Below are 27,537 nucleotides of genomic sequence, written 5' to 3'. Positions count from 1 at the left end.
CAGAAGTGGCAAAAGTGGGCATCCTTGACTTGTTCCTGATCTTAAACGAAAAGCTTTAAGTCTTACACTATTGAGTACAATGTTAGCTGTGGGTTTTTCATGTATGGCATTTATTATGTTGCAGTAGTTTCCCTCTATTCCTAGTTTGTTGAGTATTTTTATGATAAAAGTGTTGAATTTTGTCAAATGCTTTTTCTGCATCAATTGAGATGATCATGTGACTTTTTTCCCCCTTTGTTCTGTTACTGTGGTAATTATACTGACTGGCTTTCATAGGCTGAACTATCCTTGCATTCCAGGGATAAATCCCAGTTGATCATGCTGTAGAGTCTTTTTTAAAGGCTTCCTCATTTGGTTTGCTAGTTGTTATACTTTTCAACTCCAGAATTTCTTTTTGATTTCCCTTGAGATTTTTCTAACTCTAATAGATATTTCCATTTTGTTCATATGCTGTTCTCTTGACTCATCTTTAACATGACTGTTTTAAAGTCTCTGTCTAGTAGATATGCCATCAGGTCTTTTTCAGGAATGGTTTCTGTTGATTTTTTTCTCCTTTGAATGGGCCATATTTTCCTGTTCCTTTGTGTGCCTTGTGATTTTTTTGTTGAAAACAACATTTGAATGTAATAATTTAACCCTGGAAATCAGATTCTCCCCCTCCTCCAGGGATGCCATTTTCTGTTACTACTTTGGGTTTTTAAAAAAAAAACTGTTGTAGCCTCTCTCTGAGCCAAGGATCAGGTTAAGGTATAAACTGAAGTTCTTCTCAGGTCTTTCTGAGCCTGCTCCTTTCCCTGAACATGTGGTCACTTTCCAATTTTCCTCATATATACAGTTGCTTTTGAATGTCCTAGACTTTAATGTCTGACTCCCAAAATGGGGAAAAGAAAAAAATTAAGGGGGTGGAAAAATGCACTAGTCTTTGAAATCCCCAGGAAGTCACTTTAGCCACAGGAGGAGGTGTCTGACACAATGGGGAGGTGCAAAAACAATGGCCACCCTCCTCTTCACAACTCTGGGATGAGAGCACAGATCCCAGAAGTTTAGAGGACAGTGTCCTCCTTTTTGTTCACCCTGGCTCTACAAGCTGTGTGCAAGGTGCTCAAGGAACAAGTGTACAGCTGCCTGACACAGCACTGGGGGTGGAAGATGGGTAGTCGCAACTATGCTAAGAGTTGAAGTTGACCAAAATTGACTGCAATTTATTACTATTCAAGCCTTCCCCTAGAAATTGCAATTCTTCAATAGACTCCAGAGTTCCAAAACAGTTACATTAGACAAATACTGCTAGTCCAACTGTCATCTAGGTGGGGTGACAGATTCCTGGTGCTTCCTACTTTGCCATCTTCCCTGAAAATTACTGATCTTTGTATATTGATCTTGTCACCAATTACCTTTCTAAATCCATTTACTAGTTCTACAACTTTTCAAATAATTCTCTTGGGTTTTGAAGTACAGTCAGAGCATCCACAAACAATCTAATATTTCCTCCTTTAAAATATTTATATCTGTCATTTCTTTATCTGGATTTTCTATTATTTAAATGTGTTATTGGCAAATATTCTTTTCTTGTTCTTTCTTGACTTAAATAGAATATATTACTAGTGCTTCTATGTTAATCATGAGGTTGGCTGTTAGTTTTATTAATCTTTATATGGTTAAGTATTTTTACTTTTTTATTTACTAATATTTTCCCCTCAACAATTTAATTAAATATCATGAGAATATAATTTAACACTGAAACATTTAATATATTTCCTAACACTGAAATATTCTTATATTCCTGGGAATAACCAATACTTGGTTTTAATATAATACTGGATTTATTTTTATAATTATTTACCTTTTAAAAAAACTTAAAAAGTGACTGATTTGAGGTTTTCACTTTTGTACTGTCTTTAAAAGGTCTTTATGTCAGTGTTACACCACCTAAAAGGAACTTGGAAGCTTTCCATATTTTTCTGTGTTCTGGAGAATTCTGTTCTTTGTAGGTGTAAAGCTATCTATATAAACTGAATTAAGTCTAGCAGCATGTTCATTAATAATTTTTCTTTCCTCCCTAGGTGTATTCAAGTTTCCTACCTCATTTTGAATCATTTTTTGTCAATTTTATTTTCTTAAAATCATCCTTTTTATATATTTTAGAATAAAATTTATATATTTTAATATGGTATTCTCTAGTAAGTTTAATCCTCATCTCTGGTTATTATCTCTAATTCTGATATTATAATTTTAAATTTTATTTTTTCCTTGGTTAAAGAATTGCTAGAAGGTTGTCAATTTTGTCGACCTTTTCAACAAATAATCAATTTTGTTTTCCTGTTTCCTAATTTATCATAGAAATGTACTTCCATCTTTCCTTTTACCATTTTGCTTTATTATTCTCTTTCAAATTTCATAATAAGAATGCCTACTACATTTTACTTCCAGTTTTTAGCCCAGATGTTTTCCAATTGGTAAAGCTTTGGGTAACGCGTTCATGTGTGTTTCCCATATTGCATTTTGGCTCTTGTCCCCACCACATGAATAAAACTGCCCTCAGTAAGTCATGGATCATCTATATATTGACAAAGATAACAAACCTGTCACCCTTGTTTTACTAGAACTCTTCATATAGTATCTGTCATCAACTATGCCCTCCTTCTTGAAACTATTCTCTTGGCTTTTCTGATAAAACCCTCTTCTCATTTCTCTCCTGACTCTCCAATCATCCTTCCTCAGCATTCTACCATGGTAGCGCTTATTTTCTTCTCTTAAATGTCACTGTTTCTCAAGACTGTGTGTCCTGGAAGCTCTACTCTTATTAAACATGATTCCTAGTGACCTCAGACAAACACATGGACTCAACTATCTTTTACATGCAAAGCTCCATAAATCCAAATGTACAGCTCCCCATTAGATCAGACTGATTGCAGAAGGATATCCCACATGGATCTTGTCTAACTTAGACAATATCATCACCTTTATCCCCCCAGTTTTACACTTTCTCTCTATTCCAGATACTTGTGATTAGTATCAATATTCCCAGATTGGTAACTTAGGAATTATTTTAGAACTCTTCCCTCTCATTTAACCACATTCAAGCAGTCACCAACTTCTGAAGGTTTACCTTTAGCCCCCAAGAATCTGTCCCCTTATGGCTCTTCCTTAGAGTATGTATTTTCATTAAAACTACTTCGACAATCCCTTAACTATCCTGTCTGCAACCTGGCTCTCTCCTATCTACATGCCACACCAGTTTCCAACTGATTTTTAATAAATGAAAATTTGTGTATTGATGACTCTTAGCTTGCATATTCTATTTGTTTCCTCTACCCACTCCTTTTTTACCTATCTAATCCCCCATGTCCTTCAAGTTCAATTCTTATTAACTCCCTCTCTGGAAAGCTCCCTCTCTGAATATGAATATTATTATACATACTCTTCTTATTGTGCTAGCATAGCACCTTGGGCACGTCTTTCATAAAACATGTATTCTATAGTAATCACCGATTTATTAGTCTATTTTCTGTGAAAGGAAAAGTAACCTGAGACCAACAGACCTTGACTGTTTGCTTTGTACTCATTAGGAAGCACATGTTTGTTCACATTCAAAGTCTATATCATGTATGAATGATTTTAGAAAAATTCTGTCTAAATAAGAACTCATGTAAACATATCTATAATGAGAACTGATTGACTGTTAGTAAACTTCCTGTGATACAGGAAAATATATAAGGGAAATACTCCAGCTCCACAAATTCATGCTGCCGGGGGTCAGAAAGCAGACTCTTATTAAGGCTTCTCTGAGCTTAGGAATGTAAAAATAGACCAGGTACTTTGGACTGGATTGCTACTGATTGTTCCACACTATACTACAAACCTGTGTCTAATATAACCAGGCTGTTAGATAGACCAGTATAATTTAAAAAAAAAAAAAAAAGCCAGAATGGTGATTGTGATGCATCCTTGAAAAACGTGAGTCTTTAATAATGAAATGAAAACAAAGAAGGATTTGATCATTATAAACCCTTTCCTTAAGGTCTTTCCAATTTACTGCTGCACAACACAATGCTCAATTTAAAATATCAGCTCTCACAGAACTCTTTCAGGTTTTTGTTGTTTGTTTTTGTGGGACTTTTTGTTATCTTGTTTGTTTTTGTGGGAGTTTTTTGTTACCTTGTTTGTTTCCATAATTAATTACAGTATATAACTCAAAGGAACATAAATTTCATAAGGACAAAGCTGGACCAAGAATGTAAAACTTAAGTAAGCTGTTTAGAAAAAACATTTAGTAAAAGTTCAAGTTTTCCAATCTGTATGTCATTTTAGCCCTGACCTATTAAATACAGTAAGTTTGCTTTAATTACAAATTTTTGGTTATTGAAAAATGGTAGTGAAACTAGGGCTTGAGATTCTACCACTAATTATATGACTCAAAATTACACTGTTCCAGGAACAGATTATAAGCCTACATCCTGTAAGCCACCTCAAAATGAATTTTGTTGTTCACAGGAAGAACTCAAAAGAAGGCTGAATGGAATGGGAAAAAATTGTCACCAATATGGAAACAGTAAAACAATATTTTTAAATGTGAAAAACTCACATTCACATAGTTCAAGAATTGCATTTTTCAAACGTACCTTGTCCATTAATTTGCTGGCATGAAGACTCAAGCTACTGAAGAATATTTTTTTGCTCAGCAAATGCATTTCTTCAATGGTAGTCAACAATGTAGTTGCACTATTTCCAACAATGCCACTAAAAGCAAAGAATATTTCAGGTTGCAAAACAAGTCAAAACAACCCAGCTCTTTAACTGAGTAGAATTCTTTAAAAAGACCTAGATTTAAATAAAAGTTTTTATATAGAATATAACCTGTGAATTAAAAACAATTACTCTAGTTTCATATAAAAATGAGGGTTTTTTTCCTTTTAAGTTAGGTGATGAACAAATGAAAACAAACTACAGGGTTTTAAATATTTCACAATCTCTTAGAAAAGCAGTGGGTTAGAATAAACACTTGTAATATGCAAACCCATGTCTCTATTTTTCCTCTATTATAGTAAATGCATGTTTTGATTATCCAAGAAGATCTGATTTTAAGGAAGCCATTCCATCAATAGCTCTATTGAGAAAATATTTTTTATTAATACTGAGCTTTTTAAATTAAAACTGTTACACTGTATCAATAACACACCTGTAAATTATAAAGCTTCTCAATTTTTATAGTTACCTAAATAGCATATATTTAGACTAATTACGAAAAATCTGATAACATTTTGAAATAATTATTCTACATTCCATAATTCTCAATTTTATATTACAAGGATATTTCTTAGACTTATCCAATGGGGTTTCTCATTTTTGGCAGAATGTAAGACAAGCATGTATATAAAACAACTCCCTATTTTATTCTCCTATTCATGTACTGAAAGTGACTCTTCTGTTCCTGACACTGGCATGCTTGATAAAAAGTAATTTAAACTTGTTTTTTAATAGGCTAATATGAAAACTATCAAAAACATAGCTTGGAAGAACACTTTTAACACAACTACACATATAACATGGTCTTATAGTGACATCTACAATAAGGCTCAAGTCTATGTATACCACCAAAAGATATTTGCAAGGTGAAAATGAATGCAAAGTTTGGAGTTGAAGATCATATTTTATCTGATTAAGAACCACTTGTCTTATCTATAAAGTCACTTTTATTTAGAGAAGATAAGACAGCTATTACTTAGAGGAGATAAAGCTATCGTTCTGTTCTATCGCTAATGGAAAACGAAATGTTAAAGAAGAATTTATGTAAACACCCAGAATAGGACATGTTACTAATTATGCCCTACTCTGAGTATAACATATAGTTGCTTTAGGTGCCATGGATCTCTTTTACTAATATAGGAGGACTCAAAAAATACTTATATTATAGACTTACACTGCTATGTGTATGTGTGTGTACTTATGCTTGGAGAAGAAAGGGAAAAGGAAACGATGGACCTCAAAAGTACAGAATGTATAATAGGCATATAATGATTCATATGGTGTGGAGGTTCTACTAGTTACACTTAGTCATGCATAGAATACACACACAAAAAATATTACACTGTGTTCTAACTGAAATGAAGTGTCACATGGGATTTAAGAATCACATTTAACCATTCCACTTACCTGATTGTATGGTGATAAAATTTGAGGAGGTTAGAAATTTTATATAATAAAACTGCCCCAGGTTCAGCAACTATTACTTGTTCAATTCGAACCTATTAAAAAACACGTGAGAAAAAAACTAAACATTTCCTAAAAGTGTAACTTTTCTTCATTAATCACATGTGGTATGAATAGCATTAAAAAGATTAAATTTTATTATTGCAGAAATCACAAAATTCCTTCTAAATAAATAATTTCTGAATATTAAATCACAGAGGATGGTAAAACAACACAGAAACTTTAGCACAGATATGCTCTATAAAAAAAATGATCCATTACCTACAGAATGTGGTTCAAGGCAATTGCTATCAGAAATAATCAACACAATGAGGTCATCTCGAGGTTTTTCACCAGCGTATAATGGAATTTAGTTTAGCACTAAATTGCAAAGCAGCTGTTACATTCCTAAAAACAGATTATCAGTGAAAAGGTACTGCTCTATGAATGAATATTAAGGAAAAAAATGAAAAAAAAACTTCTCTTTAAACGACTATACCAAGTTTCTTTCTATTAGAGAATCGGAAAGCAGATAAATCTTGAATTAGCACCAACCTCTTTGGCCAATTATAATACTGCCAGGGCAATACCTCAGATCTAGTTCAAGGTTAACTTGATATGCTCAAGTTTAACTACTAGGAATCTTTTCTAATTAAAATCCATCCCTCACTAATCTTTCCCTTACTTTATATTCCCTAATTAACAAATACAATCTAAACCACACTGAATGTGCTTACTTACATATTATATTACATCTATGCTTATTAAGCTGCTGATAACATATGTGTCTTCTTGTTTCCTAACTGGATTCTAAACACAGACATTGTGTTTTCTGGTTCACTTACATCTCTGCAGCATTTGGTAGAACAGTACATACACAAGAGATGTTCAATAAACAAATGCTTTTGAAAACATTTAGATTTTGGAGTATGTCATAATATCAACGAATGTGATCTGCTAAAATGGTATTTTATAAATACATGTATATGAGTACGCAAAAACCTCTTGCATAGAAAATTGGCAATGATTATTTTAAAATGCGTTTTATTACCCTACATTGTGTTAATCTGACAAAATTACGGCCTGAATTCAAGCTGCTGTTTCTTTAAAAATCAGAATAAGTCATTAATTTAACCAGCTACCATATAACGTATATAAAAACAAAATATTTTACCTTTAGGGGCCTGCACACACCCTCAGTAATATGTCCAACAACTTCCTGAATATTTTCTTCAACACCTACAATTAATTATAACATAACTAAAATTTTTTTTCCATATTACACTTTGCTTCACATAAGTTCAGAAAATTAACAAACACTAATACATATGATTAAAGGCATTAATAAACATTTAAAATAACAATTAATTATATTTTATTAAGTTTAATATCTTTAGGACATTACTAATTATATCAATATGAGTCTAAAGCCCTATCAATTGATTTGACTGTTGATTAATGAACATTATTTCTTTGTGAAAAAGAGTAAATGTATGAAAAACAGACTGTGAAATTTATTAACTGAAGGAGGTGATGTGAAGATGTATTAGCACTGGTTCCACAAACTCCTTACTCTAGGCAGTAGTGCTAAGCACACAAACTACGGGTATAAAGATGGAAAACACGCCTTGCAATCTAATGGAAAAACGGACATTTACTGATTACTGACTATTTATCAAGGTCTGTACAGGGTACTTGACATGTACTGCTTGTAACCACCTTCATTTTTACAGATGGAGAGACTCAGGTTTAGAAGAATTCATGCCATTCCCACAGAATAACTTATTTCTAACTCCAATTATTTTCTTCCCACTTCTTAATGTTACCTCTCATGTAAATTTTCCTACATCTTTTAACAAATACATTCTTTTAAACTGGGTAATTAGCGTAACAGAAAACAACTTTAAAAAGTGCAGACTTTGTGACAACCTATCACATATGCTGAATCTAATCTCAATATCGAAGAGTTAAAAACGAAGAGGTTAAGTCCTGCACCCATTCGTATACTGGCCTCTCCTGCAGATGACGTGCTGAACCAGGATGACGTGGGGCTGAGCTATTCAAAATAGGTAAGTGATACCAGTCACAACATCTCTCTTCACTTCCTAGCAAAGCCAGAGCATCTTAATTATCTACTAACCCCTTCTACAACAGGCATCTTAAGGTAGTCACAACTAAGAAGATTTGAAATTCTGTAAACAGACGTTTGCAACTCAAAAATAATCATTTTTCTTCTTTGAAATCAAGACCAAAATTTTAGGTACATTTAGTACATAGCTAATTATTTATTATTTATTTATTTGGCTGCATCAGGTCTTAGTTGTGGCACGCTGGGTCTTCGTTGAGGCGTGCAGGATCTTTTGTTGCGACGCACAGGCTCTTCATTGCAGCGTGCAGGCTTCTCTCTAGTTGTGGCGCACAGGCTCCAGGGCGCATAGGCTCTGTAGTTTGCGGCACGCAGGCTCTCTAGTTGTGGTGCATGGGCTTAGTTGCCCCGCAGCATGTGGGATCTTAGTTCCCCGATCAGGGATCAAACCTGCGTCCCCTGCACTAGAAGGCAGATTCTTTACCACCGGACCACCAGGGAAGTCCCAGTACATAGGTAATTATTCAAAAAACTTTAAAATAGTCACATGAGAATGACAAAAGGGGCTGGATAGTAGAAATGAAAGAAGTAGTAGCTTAACGACCTTAGGCCAGTCACTGACTGAGCCTGTGTACTCAAGATAAAATGAAGAGAACATCACCTTTTGCCTTTAAAGGATGGTGGCTGAGATAATGTAGGCCAGGCACTCCAGAGATGCCTTAAAAGTGAAGCAGAGGGGTCTAGGCTTACAAGAAAAGGTCCCAAGGGTCCAGTATAAAAATGTGATCAGTTGTGTGACAAAATAAAAGTGACGGAAAAGAAAGTCTATCAGCAGAAAAAGGGGGAAACTAGAGACAGGAAGATTAATTAGGATGCTTATTAAATCATCTAGTGTGAAGAGTTTATCTCCATGAAGAAAACAGAAACAGGGAAGTCCTGCGTGATTTACTAGATCTAGGCATGAGTGGTAACAATCAGAGGACCCACCTTGTGTAGTTACATGCTTTAAGAGAGCTTCAAGGTGTTCTTTTTCAGAAGCAGTAGCCTGATGGAGCCAAGCCAACATATCTCCTACATATCTAATGAAAAAACTAAATGTTAGTAAAGATTTCCTTCAGAAAAACATCAAATACTCCAATACTGTCTGACTACTATACCTCAAAGGGTCATGGGAGTGCATTTCAATGGGTCTAGGTGTACCTCCTGGGCCCCCTCTTGTAAGAGCATCGATAAATCCACGAACAACTGTACTTCTTCTAGCTGTTCCAAACTCATCTAAGGTATACCTAGAAGAAACAAGTTATTAACAAACAGTTGCTTTTCTTCCTAATGGTTACATCAAAGTATTCATGCACTTTCTAAGATATCTAAAGCTTTTTTACACAATTCTCTCAAGCAATACTGTTTTAAACAACAAAAAATATTTATGAAATAACTTTATCATAATGATAATTCAACCTAAAGGTGCATCTTTTTATGCCTAAGAAAGAATGCTGGGATTTGGAATCAGTACCAGAGGCAGTGGCAATAAGGGATAGAGCAGGGGATTTGGTAAAAGTAAAAATCAAGACAAGGTGGAAATCCGGGACTCTTCAGGTTTCAGTGCCCCCCTTGCCCAAAACACAATGTTCCACTGCACACATAAGGCCTAATACCCAGTTCTCAGAGGCTAGTTACAGTTAGAACTCTGCCATCCAAAATATAAGACTTTTCCTTCTACACTAAAAAATTCTCATTTATATTTATTCAATATTATCAAAATTTACCATCAAAATTTGTCCAAAATATACTATTAATATTTAAAAGCTTATTTTGACTCCAATGTTAAACATATGTTCCTTAAATTTACTGACCAACTATGCATACAGAGCAAATACTTTTACATATATTTACAAGTTATCAATTATGGTTGGGGAAAAAAAATGGACTTTTGAAGGTGAGGAATTTGTAGGAAAGAAAAGCTTTGAATGAAAGAATCAGACAATTTGGGATCAAATTATAGGATGGCTTAGACTTACCAACAGTACCTGTTTCTTTGACTAGAATCAGCCTTTGTTTCCCATTATCCCCACCCGATGCCCAACTGAAAGTTCTATTTTAAAAGTACATAGGAAAACAAAGTATTTTTTTCATAGTCCGATGTCAGCGAATTCTAGACCAATTAACTTTTAAATCCCTAAACAGTACTCTACTAAATGTTGAGAATTATTTCATTACCTTACATATAAATAAAAGTTATCAAACTTCCCCAAAGGTTTCCAGAAGAATTTCTTAGGCTATACTTCTTTCTTTAATATGCTACTGATTTAATGAAAAACCCACATTTTTTTTTAACATAGGAAAGCTGGAAGACGGAATATTTTTAAATCAAAGTGTAGTGAAGTAATCAATAGCTGTGAATTTTTAGGACTCTGAACCTTTTTAGAGGACTGTTCACTAGTAATCAGATCATGGTTGTTTGTGGTTTTTTGGTTTTGGTTAAAAAGAAATGGTTTTGAAATTCCCTGCAGTGACATACCAGATATATACGTCAAGATGAAAACGCAGTATCAAGCTAAGTGTTGCTGAAGTACACAATTGCCTTGCATTCACTTTCTATTTTTTAAAATAAATTAGAACCAAAATGCTTATTTCTATTTTTTGCCTCATATTCTCAAATCATAAACGTTCAGGGTAAAGAATGCATTCCTTTAAATCAGCGGTCCCCAACCTTTTTGGCACCAGGGACCCGTTTCGTGGAAGACAATTCTTCCACAGAAGGGTGGGGGGGATGGCTCAGGCTGTAACGCAAGCGATGGGGGCGACGGGGAGCCGCAGATGAAGCTTCCCTGGCTCAGCGCTCACCTCCTGCTGTGCGGCCCGGTTCCTAACAGGCCGAGGACCCCTACTGGTCTGCGGCCCGGGGGTTGGGGACCCCTGCTTTAAATGATCATCAAGTCCATGAAATGACTTGTGATCAGACGACTCCTTATGACAGCACAAAATTCACAAACTTTTACCTTTTTAAATATGTAAAACTAATCTTCACCCTCTGGACCCAAATGGCTATGTAATAAACAGAAACAACGTAACTTCTGTTTCTAGGACTATTCACTGTGACCACAAGTTATATTAGAAACCAGTGAATCCACTGGCATTTTAAATGGGGGAGGGGCGATTTAAAAAGCCTAACAAACACTAGAATCTGTTTACTATAACATATAAACAATATTAATGCTTATTTTCCTGCAATAGATATAATTTGAAGAACAGCATGAGCTAAAAGGAACCTTCAATGATACCTGAAGACACGAAACATCTTTTCCCAGAGACAGAAGAAAATTTCTTTGACCAAAACGGATTCTCTTCCAACAAAGGTCAAAAACTGAAAATGTAGCTTTACAAAGGTGACTGTTAAAATTATGTAAATATTCTAAAATGCCTCTAGTTAAAATAAAAATTTAAATCTCCGTTTTTTTGTATCTAGCCATAGTAGAGAAAGAAAAATTCTGGTCAAACAGCAAATTAAAAGATGAAAAAATTTGTCCAAAAAAGAATTAAAAGATAAAATAGTGTAGAAACCTAAGAAATGCAATAAATAAAAAAATGAAGAAAGATCAGCATTGTACACATTACTATGTTCTTTAATAATTTATATGCTGAAGGTTTACGAATGGAAAGAAGACAACATCAATTTGTTCATTTCTACTTGTAATAAATTTTTTTTGAAGAAACTTCTGTACTTGATTTATTAAAAGTCAATAATGCATTAGCATTCGGTTATATAATACCTAAGAAAAACTGAGTATGGCAACTTTCCCCAAAGACTTCAATAACTGACATTTTCTCGTACGTGATACTTACACACGTGAGACACAATAATGAACAGTGAAGCCTTTACACATCACTTAAATCAAGTTCATATAGTGCCATCTGGTGGTTAACATGATACACTATTAAGTTCTCCCTAAATTTAAAGAAACCACCACTTTTGGAAACAGGTGATTACTTAAGATGAAAGGACCATTTTCTCTTTCTTAACATTCATGTTATGGTACTTAACTGTCACTAAAATGCTCCCTCTTCCCCATTCAACCCGCAAATGCTTCTTACAACCTTCCATGCTGCACTACTGCCCCCATCCCGTGTGTCCTTTAGAGATAAATCTTTGCCTATTTTAGTTCTATTCTTTGTCTTTCAAGCATTTTGCCTTACTGTCGCGCAGGCCTTAAATACACTTCTCTTTAGCTGAAAACTTTCCAGTTTACCTCCTTTCAAAATAGAAATAATAGCTAATATTTTGTGATGAGCAAAGCATTATGGTAAACACCTTATGGGAACATTCTAATTTAATCTTCCCAACAACCCGGCAAGACAGGCACTATTTTTATCCTCATTTTACAGCTCAAGGAAACTGAAGCTTATAAAGGTGCATGGGTTCATCAAAAAATCTAACTCAGAGCTCACCTTTTAAACCATTATGCAATATTGCTCCTTTCCAAGTGCTGATCAAGAATCAAAATTTAGAAAAAATATGTTTATACAGTAGAAGTCAGCTGACCTTCTCAGATGCCCAAAACAGACAAAGGCATTTTTTAAAAAAGATTAACCTTGTGAACAATTATGAATCTGTGGTCAATGTTACACATTATTAAACAAACATCAAATGTTTTAAGTACCAAAAGACTCTCAGAATCAAACACCAATAGCTTACAGTGAAAAAGCTGGGAAAGAAATTTCGAAGTCGATAAGATCCGCTGCGCTGGTGGTCAAGAGTGAAAACATCAGCTTATCACAGGCACCGGCACAACACGCAGGGCTATTATGATCCAGCTCTTGCTACTAACCCAACCGCCAGGGCAAGCTGTCGCAGTTTCCTAAAGGTACATATGCCTCCTCAATCCACACCTCTGCACCTGCTGTTCCCTCAACCTGGGATCTTCTCTCCTCCCTTTTCGTCCTGGGAAATGCTTATCACCTTAAGAAGTCATTTCATACCTACTTCCTGAGGGGAATTTCCTCTAATATTCACCCCCTTCCTCACCACAGACTACTTGAGACTTGAGACTTGACTTTTAGAAAAGCAATTAATGTATTCATTGAAGTGGATTTGTCTATTTGTTCAATAAAACAAAGCAATTTGAAGGCAATGTTTTATTGATGTTAAGTCTGCTGCACTTAGAACTGTGCTTAACACATAGTGAGTACTCAGTAAGTAGCACTGGGATGTTATTATTTTATGTAGCTGTCCAGCATTTGTGTTCTGGAACCTTATTACAGGACAAGCAATGTTCCAGTCAGAAAACAGAGTAAGAAGGAAATCCTCTAAAAATACGTAAGCATATGAAAGGCATGGCTCAGGGCAGGACTGATGCCTATGCAGGAGTCCCCTGGCTTTCTGTTTCCTGAATTTTAACTCCCCACTTGGTCTTCCTATTTCCATACTATTCCAGGCATTAAAAGTAAAAAAGGTATTTACTTCTATTTTATATGAAAAGTAAAAGAAAAAATACAGAATAATAAATTTATAAGTTAATAATGCATAAAGTTCTTATCCAAAGCATTATCACATAGCGCTTGGCTGACATAACTTACAGGATCAAATACCTGAACTCCTTCTTTCTTAAGTCCTACTGATGGAATTCTAATTTTAAATTTTCTTTTTTCATCTCTGGGCAATTATTATTTGTCAGTCTATTCGACCTTCTCTCCAGGGCAGGGTTGATACAGGAGTTTTAGTTACATACAATTCCTAGGTCGTTAACGAGATGACAGATTGGGGAAAAGCCCTTAGCCTGTACACAAATAAGAGGTAGTCTAGATACAGGGACACCTTGGTTTTCATCTCCATGTTGCATTCTACAGCAAGTAATAATATGCAAATAAGCTGATGCCCCAATGGTACCAAGATGAGATAAAAACATCACTGTAAATTATTATATTGCTCACACTATTGTATGTGAATTTGATAATACTGAAAGTCAATGTAAATTATCGAAGAAAAAGTAAGTTGTTTTTTTTAATTAGAAAAAAGTCACTCACTTATATAAGACAGGTCTATCCTGCAGGGCTTCCATTGCCTGAGTCAGTACTGGAGATATGTCACATGATTCTTGTGTCAATGCTCTGCATTCACCTGAAAAATCATTATAACACTTATTGTGTTATTTAATCATTATAACATTATAACACTTGTTAAAGTACAATTAATAAGTACCTTATTATGTCTGTTGTAAAGCCAGAGTCTAAATACTGTATTAAAAAAATGCTTGGGGGGCTTCCCTGGTGGCGCAGTGGTTGAGAGTCCACCTGCTGATGCAGGGGACACGGGTTCGTGCCCTGGTCCGGGAAGATCCCACATGCCACAGAGCGGCTGGGCCCGTGAGCCATGGCCGCTGAGCCTGTGCGTCCGGAGCCTGTACTCCGCAACGGGAGAGGCCACCGCAATGAGAGGCCCGCATACCGCAAAAAAAAAAAAAAAAAAAAAAAAAAAAGCTTGGAAAAGCCTAGAGAACATGCCAATCAAAAACTAGTTCATGCTGTCAAACTAAAAATGTAAGGTTAAATACCTACATAACTTCAAATGACCACATCTGCTATCTGGTATACCATATATATATATATATATATATATATATATTTTTTTTTTTTTTTTTTTTTTTGGAGGGGTGTGTTGGGCTTTTGTTGCTGCGTGCGGGCTTTCTCTAGTTGCAGCGAGCGGGGACTACTCTTTGTTGCGGTGCGCGGGCTTCTCATTGCGGTGGCTTCTCTTGTTGCGGAGCACGGGCTCTAGGCGCGCGGGCCTCAGCAGTTGCAGCACGCGGGCTCAGTGGTTGTGGCGCACGGGCTCAGTAATTGTGCCTTCCGGGCTCTTGAGCACTGGCTCAGTAGTTGTGGCTCACGGGCTTAGTTGCTCCACGGCATGTGGGATCTTCCCGGACCAGGGCTCAGACCCGTGTCCCCTGCATTGGCAGGCAGATTCTTAACCACTGCGCCACCAGGGAAGTCCCCACATATTTTATTATTATAAAAAACTACAGTTCTGAAGAAACCAGTCAATGAACAACGTGCACTAAATAACTGCTATACACATGGCAATGTCAAGGAGGGGAGGGAGTACTAAACATATATTACCAGTTCCTTACCTTGGGAGCAATCTTCAAGGAGTTTGCTAAAATGTTTATATGGGTAACTAATATATAGTATTAAGATTATAATTTCAAAATTGTTTAGATTTTAAACTGTTTAAAAAATCTGTACACCAATATGTCCTTTATTTTACTATCCTATCTATAAAATACTTATTAAATGTCTACTCTGCTCAAAAAACTCAGAGCATGTTCAGAAGCTCCCAACCTTTGGGAGTATGAGGACCTCACGCTAGCAGTATATTTTTCTGGCACACACTGACTGAGAAAAACATACACGTGTATGGGACTGGAGCTATCTTACGATGACTCCAGTGTCCCTAGGAGTCAGAATGTCAGTTTGGAACTTCCATGTTAGACGTCATGGGAGCACAAAGAAATATGAGGCAATGTCCTTGCCTTTATGAAAACAGAACTCTAACTGGAGAGCTAAGACATACATATATGAAAAGTTAAGTTATGTTAGAGTAGTAAATTATTGAATACCAAATAAATATATCCAGTAGTTAGTGTTCAGAGATGGGAAAAGCCACTATGATTTCATGTAGCTGTGGAGAGTTCCAGGAAGATGTAGAACCTAAGCCTGACTTTGAAGACTGAGGTAGGATTTGGATATAAAGAGGGAAAGCCAGACCATACTCCAAATAGGAGTAAACAGTGCAAACAAGAGAAGTAGAAAAAGAAACAAGTTTTGGGGCTTCCCTGGTAGCGCAGTGGATAAGAATCTGCCTGCCAATGCAGGGGACGCAGGTTCGATCCCTGGTCCGGGAAAAGCCCACATGCCGCGGAGCAACTGAGCCCATGCACCACAACTACTAAGGCTACGCTCTAGAGCCCGCAAGCCACAACTACTGAAGCCCGCGCACCTAGAGCCCGTGCTCTGCAACAAGAGAAGCCACCGCAATGAGAAGCCCGTGCACCGCAATGAAGAGTAGCTCCCACTCGCCGCAACTAGGGAAAGCCCGCGTGCAGCAACAAAGACTCAACACAGCCATACATACGTACGTAAATAAACATTAAAAAAAAAAAAGAAAGAAGTTTTGGAGATAAAGAGTAAATCATCTGAAACACATAAGGTTTTTTACAGTCAAGTACAAGTATACTGGTTAACTGGATTTAATCCCAACTCGTTCCAACAGTCAGCTGGTAACAACTATTAAAATATCCTGTGCACATGTTCCATTCTTGAAGTCTTAACTACTTTGTTTTTAACAGGCAATTCTATGAACAGACTACTGAAACATTTTAAAGCAAATCTAAAGCAAATAAACCATTTGTGATAGGCAAAATAATGGTCCTCCAAAGATCCCTAATCCCTGAAACCTGTGAATATGCCATCTTATGTGGCAAAAGGGACTTTGCAGATGGAATTAAGGTGACAGACCTTAAAATATGGATATTTTCCCAGATAACCCAAGTGGGTCCAAGATAATCATATAGGTCTTAAAAGTAAAAAAGGCTAGCAGAAGAGTTAGAGATATGAGATGGAAGAAGAGGCAGAAGAGATTCAAAGTGAGAAAGTGACTCCATCTACCCATTACTGGCTTCGAAGATGGAGGAAGGGGCCACAAGCCAAAGAATGCAGACAGCCTCTAGAAGCTGGGAAAGACCCTCAGTGACAGCCAGCAAGGCAACTCAGAGCTCAGTCCTCAGACTCAAAGAACTAAGTTATGCCAACAAACTGAATGAGCAAGGAAACAGACTACTCCTTAGAGCCTCCAGAAATGAATGCAGCCCTGCCCACATTTTAATTTTAGCATGGTGATTTCTGACTACAGAACTATAAAATAATAAATTTGTGTTATTTTAAGCCATTAAGATTGTGTTAAATTTGTTACAGCAGTAATAGAAAAACTCACCATTTATTATAATAGTAACTACTATAAGTAAATAACATGTCATGTAAATAACAAGAGATGTCTAATCAACTTTAAGATAATCTGGGGCAGAAATACTGACTTTATATTTTTATTCCCATCCTTAATCATAGACAGTGCTTGAATGATAGTAGATGTTTATGAGACACATACAAAGACAATATGTTCAAATATAAAGTTTTTCTTTTTAAAAATAGTTTTTGATTACTAAGATCAAAATGATATCAAATAAAGACTAAGTGAAATAACAAAATCAAACACTAATATTCATGAATCTAGACTGCATAAAAGAAATCACTTACTTTGAGCCCACCGGTAAAGTCTTTCATAAGATGTTTCTTGAAGCAAGGCCATCTGTTCCATAATTTCTAAACTAAAAACATTAAACGTTTATTATAATTTATTAAAAAGTTTTAGCCAATAGCTATTGAATACATCTAAGGACCTAATCACTTTATTTAATTACAGAGTGATTTGGTTATAGCCTATTAACTTTTTATCATCTTGTGGAATAATTTTTCAGTAAATGTTTATAATTAAATGTCGCCAAGTTTAACACCATCACTTAGATACCCAACTGCTGTTTTACTCTAAACGTATCAGGGTATAACTTTCTCCTTATCCAAAGATACATAAAGATTAAACTTCTATTTCACAAAATGTCATAATGTCATATACTTTAAGAAGAACCTACAAAATCGTTAAATTTTGGAAATATAAAAGGTAACACAATCATGAACTGAAAAGACTACTCACCCTGCTGTTTGTTGGTTTGTACGCAAGAGAACTTTGACATCATTATGAATCTGTTTTACTCTTCCCAATGCCTTGAAAAAATCCTTTAAAAGTAAAGCATATTCTTTTTAACTATAGATCTAGAATACAGAATTTACAAAAGAAGCAATGAACAAGATTGAAAATGGTTGCCAAAGGACTCAGAGATGGGAAGGAGTGGGATAGGTGATGTAGGTTTTCTTTATAAGCCATGTTGTACTCTTTGACTTCTAAAAACAACCAAAAAAAAGTATATGTATTGCTTTGAAAAATAAGGTAATTTAAAATATGCACCTTAATTGCTAAATTTAAAAACATTTTTAAATCAAAAAAAATTTTAGGTGGTAAAATAAACCCTTAAAAAAAGAGTGATTTCTCTATAACATCTGTAACTGCTATGCTTTAAGTGATTTTTACAGAAAGCAAAATACCTCAGTGATAGGTCCTTCTCTTGTACCTCGGAGAAGACTCATTTCGTCAGAAGTCAACTGGAACTTGGATAAGAAGGCATCTGCAACTTGCGCTCTTATTTCTAATGTTTGACTGTAATATTTTAAAAAAGGCAACAAAAAATCAAGCACACTATGCATCTGCATAGCTTTAAAACAAGTTACATCTGACATAACTTTTAAAACAGAGGTGTGGAAGAGTCTCAATATCTTCAAAAGCCTTATTTCTGCCTCAAATATTAGAAGCCCATCAGGCACGCAGGTGATAAAACTGGCTGATATTGTTCAGTAGAAGCCACAGTAAAATGATTAACCATTAAGCAGAAGAAGAAATACGTTCATGAATGCTCCGGGTATTACAATCCTTAGCCACTTAGGTGTACTTGCACAGTTTGCCTCTTGAAAACAAAGTTATCTTACAGAAGAGAAATATGCCAGTTAATTTCCTCTCAGTCACTAAAAAAATCCTAAGCCTTTGAAGCTTGCACATGAAGTACACAACAACCAAAAATCAGGTCCATTATTTTTTTATTTTAGGTTAGAAATAGTAGTCAAGAATTCATTTAGTAATCCCTCATTAAATCAAAAAAATCACTCTTCCACTCTCCCTTCCCCACTTTTTCTGCATACGATCATAATAAACAAAAAAGTCTTTTCAATTATACTATCCGAACGCAACCTATCTAGACTAGCTGACAATTAGCAAAAGGCACACTCTAGTCTGCAGGGACCTGGAGGACTGAGCAGGGTCCCATCTAAGGGCAAGTCAGGAATACAAACTACAAGAGCAGAAATTCAACATCCCTGCCTTCTAGATCTTAGATGTGAAGATATATAAATAAAATTATAAGTGTTTCACTAGTAGTATTCACAGGGCAGTGATATTCTACAATCTAACAATATTCAAATGAAACTGAACAAAGATAAACATTAACCCTATCTGAACAGACAGTACAACGCATGCCATCTTTGTTTGCACTCGAGTTGTGAGGTTTTAAATTCAGTCAAATGCCCTGCTGAATGACATAGAAGGTTAGAAAGGAAAGGTCCTCCAGGTGGCAGTAATGTTCTGTTTTTCTCAAATAATGTAAATCACCTAATTAAATTTATAGATTTAAATAGCTTATGTCCTTAATCATCGTATTAATACTGATACTGATATCTAAAAGTTACCTAAACAGGTTTTGTTTTATATATTTAGATAAAGCTCAAATTGTTATCATACAGGATTTAAAGCAATTTTAACACTTCATAAAATTCCTTGAGACTATACAAATTAACCATTTCAATGAAAATGTTTTGAGAGTTTCTTTTGGATCTTTATAGTCAATTTATCACGCACAACGGAAAATTCATCGCTTTATTGGTTCATTTTGTTTTAACTAAATCTAGTACAGTTGACCCTTGAACAACATGGGGGTCAGGGACGCCGACCCCAGCCCCCAACCCCCTGCCCTGTGCAATGGAAAATCTGCACCAGCCAGATTCAACTTTACAGCCAGCCCTCTGCACCAGAGGAGTGAACCCACCATGGACTGTGTAGGACTGCAGTACGTATTAACTGAAAAAACAACCCACATATAAGTGGACCTGTGCAGTTCAAACCCGTATTGCTCAAGGATCAACTGTAAATTCAAGATATTATTTAAATCACATTACTCTTTAGTTTTACCATATATAGTCTTCCCAGGTAAAATTTCACAACCATTCTTGACGAAATTGAGGAGTATTTGTACAATCAAGTAGCATGAACAGGGATCTCCAAGGTGTAAAGGCCCTGAGCTAGGGTCTGAGGTGACAAATGGTACACATGAGGCAGACCCTGCCCTACTGTACAATACAAATGAAATATGGTAACTTTTGGAGGGCTTTTAGTATCTAAATTAAAAGTATATGAAATTAATGCTAAAATAAAACATAAATGTTTATTGTAAATTAAAACTTCTAAGAGTATTTGATGTGTATTCATGTAATCGCTGTATATGATGTAAGTTATATAAAACATAAGTGAATATGGCAAATGCATACTGTGGAATAATATGCAGCAAATAAAAAATGAGGTCGAGCTATATGTATTCACACAAAATTATAAGGCACTTATAGGTACAAAAAACAAGTCACAGAAAAATACGTACAGCAACCCCCATGTACTTTTAGAAAGAAACTTTACACATACACAGGAATTTTCAGGACATGTATTCACATACTGCCTGAGTATATAAAATAAACAGATTATTTCATTTTTATAATGATTCTTTTAAACCATCCCAGAACATGATTTATGAATCTTGTGGTATTTTTTTTCCTGAAAATATACCCCTGTCATATTTTAACTCTAACTTCTAAACTCATCTCCACCAAATAATTTCAAAATAATTGAAAAAAGCTAGCAAAAAAAAAGGGGTGGGTGGGGAGGCATAAGATATAGATCAAAACAAAAAAAAGCAAAGAAATATACACGGCAAAACAAAATGAAAACAAGGTTGATCTACCAATATTCGATTAAATGTAAATTAAAATAGTGTGATACCATTTTTCATCTATAAAATTGCTGTATTTAATGACAACATCTAGTGTCTACAGGGTTTAATAAAATAGACATTCTCATATATTGCTGATGAAGCTGGAAATTGGCATAGCCTTTCCGGAGAGAAATTTAGGCAATATATATGAAGATACTTTTTAAAATTTTTACCATTTGATTCTTTAATTACAATTAAATTCTAGGAATTTATCCTAAGAAAATAATCTGAAATGCACAAAATGATTTAAAAACACTTACCAAACCATTATGTTTAATAATGGAAACAATATCTGATAATTTAAAAATGCTTGTTCATTCACAAGAAAAAATACAATGCCACATTAAAAAACATGTTTTTTAAAAATAAAAGATACAGGAAAATGAACATGAAATTTTACGTGAATGAAGTAAAATGTAACTATGCACACATACTAACTCTGGGAGAAGATACACCGAACTGTTAACAGTGGCTATGTCTGGGTGGTGAAACTATACCTGATTGTAATTTTCTTCTTTAAGTCTTACATACATAAAGGAGAAGAAAGAAGAAAGATGTGATGCTCCCCTGCCTTCTCCTAACTTTTTACCAGGCAATGAAAGAATATGTATCACATACGCTCTATATTTTTACATGTATATTTGTGCAAAATAAATCCTTTTTATATTTTTATGTGTTACCAACTTCAAAACCTAAATTAAAATAGTTTATAACAAATAATTAAAATTACAAAACCATTAAAAAATAAAATAGTAAGAGAGAGAGAGGGACTTCCCTGGTGGCGCAGTGGTTAAGAATCCACCTGCCAATGCAGGGGACACAGGTTCGAGCCCTGGTCCGGGAAGATCCCACATGCCGCGGAGCAACTAAGCCCATGCACCACAACTACTGAGCCTGTGCTCTAGAGCCCGCAAGCCACATTACTGAAGCCCACATGCCCTGGGCCCACACGCTGCAACTACTGAAGCCCACATGCTCTAGGGCCCGTGTGCCACAACTACTGAGCTCGTGTGCTGCAACTACTGAAGCCTGTGTGCCTACAGCCTGTGCTCCACAACAAGAGAAGGCACTGCAACGAGAAGCCCGTGCACTGCAACTAAGAGGAGCTCCTGCTTGCCCCAACTAGAGAAAGCCTGCGCCCAGGAACGAAGACCCAACGCAGCCAAAAATAAATAAAATTAAAAAATAAAAAAAAGAAAAAGAAAGAGAAAGAATGAGAACTTAAATAACATAGCTGAGGAAAGCTATCACAATTAAGTGCAGAACAGTCTAAACTTCCAGCCACCAAAGCCAATGTAGAAACAAGATGTGCTACACAACTTTGTCTAATAAGGGGGGAGAAATACGGAGGGTAACGTTCCTTGAGGTATGTCAGACAGTGTGTTCAGCAGACTATACCCTGTGACATAGTTTATTATTCCTTTTTTCAGATGTGATAACTGAGACTGAGGGAGGTTAAGAAATAACTCATTAAAGATTAAAAATCTAATGACCTCTCACCCAAGATTTGTATTAGAATTCAGGTTTTCAAGGTCTACATTCTTTCCACTAACATACTACACCTCAAAAATAAACAAACATAAGCCAGAGGCTATGTTTTTCTGAGTCCAGACAGAAATTTGGCTGGTAGGCCTTTCCATGAGACAAAAAAATACATAATAAATAGTGATTTCGGTGGTATTCAAAAATATGGAGGTATGTTCATCTGGACATAGCCTTTCCTAATCATCAATGAAACCCATCTTCTGACTGTCAATTAAACATTAAGGGCAAATGTTAAACTGCAGTTCTGTGGAGACAATTCTACACCAAACTTTACCTATAGAGCAACAGCTGTCAAAATGACCTCCTTCTAACTCAGTTGGAAAAAATATTCATATCATTTATAAATTTGTCTGAATAAGAATATCATGTTATCCAAATAAGCCCATAGAATTTCTATTTCTAAAGCCAAATGCTTGTCTAAGTTTCTCGTTAAAAAGGAAAAGGTAATTTTTTAAAATGGAAAAACAACTCTGCCAGCACCCAGGAATCTGTTATGATTTCTGCTATGTAATTTTCTTAAAATACATTCACACAAATGTTCATTTGGCACATCAAATCCATAGCTCTTGGGATACTAGAATGTCATAAATGTTTGCTTCCCAGAAACATGCCAGGCCAAAACACTTTTTTCATAGGCTTACTAAAATAATAAACATAAACAACCTTGCTTAAATAGTTTTGACAACATATGAACAGAAGGACAATATTCTAATATTGCCTCCTGCAGACATTAACCAGTCCCACACGTTACAAGCTCCAATAAAATGCTTATTTTTCATTTTTTATTTTATGTTCCTTTCCTGACACTGGAATAGCTATATTTCATATTCATTCACTCAAAATTATTTATTGAATCTACAATGTGTTACGCATTGGAGACACAAAAAGAGACTAAGAAACTGTCATCGTTCTCAAGGAGCTCACAGTTCAGTAGGAAAGAGAGTCAATCAAACCAATCATTAGTTACGAGACTGTACTACACACTACAGTAAAGATGGCAAGAGAAAGATTTAACTCAGACCAGAAACTCAGACCACAAACTTTGTATACAGGATTGGTGATCTGTTACTCTTAGTTTTATTTTTTAGTCACAATTTTCAGTTGAATCCATATATGTTTTTATAGTCAGCCAACAATAACGTAACAGAAAAATTTATGTGTGGGTCTCTAACTGCAAATTTCTTTTCTAGGAAACTTTTCTTTCAAAAGATTAGTTTTGATACTAAAAACATTCTCATTCGATGCTCAAGGTGCATGCTTCGTTCTGAGTACAGAAATCCAGCACCTGCCTTTCCTTAGAGTTGGCTGCTCTGTAGAGCCAACCACCTCTTCACATCAGCTGAGGCTGCAACTTTTCTCATTGTGGTCCATGCACCAATGGGAGAGACCTGTGTGGTGATGGAACGGTTCTGTAACTTGACTGTAGCAAGATGCATAATCAGAAGTAAAAAATAAAAGACAATTGTGAGAAAAAGATAATAAAATTACTAAAAATTTGAAAAATCCACATTTTAAAAAGCAGTCATTTTTTAATTCTATGGCAAACAAACAATGCATCATCACTTCCAAAGAGGGATAATCTCTCAATCATCCCAATTATCAATGTTCCTAAACTATTGTTTTATGTTTATTTTACTCTTGGATAACAGCTTAGAACCTCATACTTTGTATCATTTTTGAGTCACGTTTTTGATTATTGTTTTAACTTTGAAGTTATCTATAATTTTCTTTCCCAGTTATCTCCAAATTAATGAAGAGTTGATTATGTAAAGAAAAACTTACCTTTCAGCTTGAAGCTTAGTGGTTTTTATTATTAAATCTTGAGTCTGTTCCTTTGCTGCCTAAAATTATAAACATACCTATTATCAGTACATTTCAACTTTTTTCAACTTCAGAAAACTAATACTGCCACTTACTGGAGTTCAGACTATAGGAAACGAGATCACACTCCAGAACTCAAAAGTTTAAAAAAGGCCCAAGTACCTGAAATAGATGTTTCAAGGCTCATACACTACGTTTAATAAGAAGAACTCACTCAGAATTCTCAATACACACAGAATGCTAAGGCTTACAAGAAAGAAAAAGGTATCACAACGATGTTTATTAAGGAATTTAATAGTTCCTGATGCTTCTTAGTGGAACAGAAGCACTGCCAGAGCCAGGTAAGGATGAAGAAGAGGACTTCGGCTATAGACTTGCTGAGTTGAGGTACCAGGAAACCTCCGAATGAAGCTGTAAGTTAAGTCACTGATACGCTGCTGTGGAACTCAACAGAAATACCCAAGATGGAGATAAAAATTTGAGAGTTGGGATATACAAAAAAGAAAACCCTCATATAGGATTTTGGAGAACATTAAAGATAGCCCCATCTAAAGGACAGAGGGCTGTTCCTGGCCAAGTCATACTAAACAATCCTCTCTCTCCCAAACCAGAGCTGAAAGGATCAGGAGTGAAAACTTGATGAAAAGGTATTTCAAGGATTAGGAAAATATTTATAAAGTGAATTGAAACAAATCACAAGTGTAACCAGTGAGATTCTCTCTCAAAGACCTGAACTGGGGAACACTACAAAACTAAGGCAGTTACTAATGAGAAGAGAAACAAGTCAGTGGTTGTGAGGCAGGTAGAAACACAGGGCATTAAATGAGTCAGAAGTATGTAGGTCAATGTTAACTCTACAGCCAAACTAGAGGTTGGGAACTGCTTTAATAAACAGACCTAAACTTACATACATTTTCCTGAGATATTTTTAGGCTGAACATAAATCATAATTAAGCTGGGTCTTTACTGGGCATAGCATTAGTTTGAAATCATTCCTAAGGCTTTCCACTAAGGAATTTATTTCTGCTGCATTTGTTGAACATTATGGGATTGAAAAGTTTATCAAAATTCCACAGTTATCTCTATACTGGCAAGATCAAAATATAAAGGCTTCTGGAGTTAACTGTGCAATATTAGTAAACCATCACCAAAGAGGCACAAAGACATTTATAGTTAAAAAAATAAGCATAATATTTATATTCAAACATCCTACAGGGCATGATGTATCAGATATCCACACATTTTGTAGACCTATCTAGCAATTTCTGAAAGCTTATCAGGAACTAGGCTAAAATCCAGACATTATACAGTACCTGTAGGCGACATGTCATATCTTGACAACAGCTGTTCATTGCCTGAACATCTTCATGTATGCTTTCAAGTTCCTGAAAAGAAAAAAAGTAACATCAAGCAGTATATATAGTTAAAGAAATTTCTCCTCTTAGCCAAATCCTTATTTTTGTCCCTTTCTTGCCAAAGCATGACAAAAGATCCCATATTTAAGACTGAAAACGATTAAAAAGAATAATATCTAGTATAAGAAAAGATGTTAAAAAAAAACCAAGTATATTCTTTTTAGAGGGTCTGACAATAGGAAAATGGCAAATGCTTTAAGAATATGAATACCTGTTTATTCAGAAATTCTCACACTAAGAATTTATCCTAAGAAATTAATCAGATAAGTGTGCAATATATGTAAGAGATGATCAACAGAGTTGCCTAAAACAAATGGATAATGTGAAATGTTTCCAACCATACAATGGAAACCCGTGCATACATTAACAACGATAATATCTGTGTGTGTGTGTATGTAAATTAGCATGGAAAGATGTCTATATAAAGCTAAAAAAAGGCTTATAAAGCAATACATATATATGTGTGCAGAAGAACACAGGGAAGACTCTATGAAGGGTTATACAATAAAATACTGACGGGTTATTTCTGTGCAGTAGAATCATAAGTAATATCGCTAGTTCCTTCTATTTCTGAATTTATTATTTATCTTTTCTATAATGAATTATTTATAACTTTTAATTAATAAAAAACAAGAAAATTTGAAAACCCAATAAACTAACAACAGTGCCTCCTCCTATATGGTTGAAAGTAATCACATATTAGATCATGCCAAAAATCTGGTAAGTCTCCCAGTAACATTCTTTCCCTATATACTCCCACCTCCAGCCCCCTCCACATATGCAAGAATTTAGCTGGTCACTAAGGTCTATCATTTATAGCCCTTATTATGTACATCTTACCCATTTCTTTTTTTTACAACCCAAACAACTACTACTTGAGTTCAGTTCAATTGCTTTCTCCTGTATGGACTGATAAAAAACGGTCTTCCAACAGGCCTCCCAGGTTCCAAACTCTTTACTAAATCATTCTCTACAATCTTTACTGAACCAATCTCTTAATATGAAAAAATGATATTACAGAATTCTATTTAACTTCATACTGCACTATTATCTTCTTTTTCCCAATTCAATTCAGTGTAACACAACAGAAAGATATGCAAGGAGAGAAAGTTTCAGTGGTAGACAGGGTCTTATTATGGTCTCTTTCAACACAAGGCCCAAACCTTCAAATAAAAACATGACAGTTTTATGAAGGGATGGGCCAATCATAGGGCAAGAGATAAGAAAGCAACCAAGCAGGACTACGAACAAAATGTAAGGATGAACCAGAGTTAGGAAATCACTTACAAGAATATGAGCATACATCCTAGTTCCAGAATTAAATTTTTTCCTTTCTCTATATAAAGTACTTTGAATTATAAAAATCATAGCACCAGACATTTTCAAATGTTACTCTCTGTATCTTACCATTAATAGGATGTAAATCAAATTATTTAAGTGCTAAACTGCTTTAAACAATAAAAGAATGATTTCAAAATAGCAATTAATGTCAGCAATAGCAAATAGGTACTAATAGGCAAATTAATCTATTTCCTTAAATCTCACTGTAAGACTAGCACTATGACATTATCAGCCAACAAGGTCAAGAATAACTACTCCTAATATTTACTTTAGCCACTATAGTACACTGAATGAATCTGATTTGTAAAATAATAGAAATTACATCTCTTAATATATGACTTAAATGCAGAGATTTGCTAAATTGTAATTCAAGAACCTTTACATTGCTTGT

General features: G+C 35.2%; 1 protein-coding gene across 13 annotated transcripts in view; it reads right to left on the bottom strand.

Annotated features, from left to right (window-relative positions):
• Nucleotides 1-27,537, bottom strand: part of COG6 (component of oligomeric golgi complex 6) — a 279,679-nt gene that overhangs the window by 247,619 nt on the left and 4,523 nt on the right. For all 13 annotated transcript variants that reach the window (XR_009559818.2, XR_009559811.1, XR_009559812.2 and 10 more), the window contains 11 exons: nucleotides 25,704-25,775; nucleotides 24,352-24,410; nucleotides 18,485-18,596; nucleotides 18,036-18,118; nucleotides 17,582-17,652; nucleotides 14,297-14,390; nucleotides 9,433-9,561; nucleotides 9,263-9,354; nucleotides 7,364-7,428; nucleotides 6,154-6,245; nucleotides 4,623-4,740 (listed from right to left, as the gene is read on the bottom strand). Coding sequence is in view for 2 of the 13 variants with exons in the window: in XM_060288159.2 (XP_060144142.1) it covers nucleotides 4,623-4,740; nucleotides 6,154-6,245; nucleotides 7,364-7,428; nucleotides 9,263-9,354; nucleotides 9,433-9,561; nucleotides 14,297-14,390; nucleotides 17,582-17,652; nucleotides 18,036-18,118; nucleotides 18,485-18,596; nucleotides 24,352-24,410; nucleotides 25,704-25,775 (987 nt within the window). In the remaining 11 variants the exon portion in view is untranslated. The remainder of the gene's footprint in view (nucleotides 1-4,622; nucleotides 4,741-6,153; nucleotides 6,246-7,363; nucleotides 7,429-9,262; nucleotides 9,355-9,432; nucleotides 9,562-14,296; nucleotides 14,391-17,581; nucleotides 17,653-18,035; nucleotides 18,119-18,484; nucleotides 18,597-24,351; nucleotides 24,411-25,703; nucleotides 25,776-27,537) is intronic.

Source organism: Globicephala melas, chromosome 18, assembly GCF_963455315.2.
Source record: "Globicephala melas chromosome 18, mGloMel1.2, whole genome shotgun sequence".
In the NCBI taxonomy this organism is placed as follows: Eukaryota; Metazoa; Chordata; class Mammalia; order Artiodactyla; family Delphinidae; genus Globicephala; species Globicephala melas.
The sequence above is the reverse complement of the archived record's forward strand: the minus strand, read 5'-3'. Positions and strand labels throughout refer to the sequence as shown.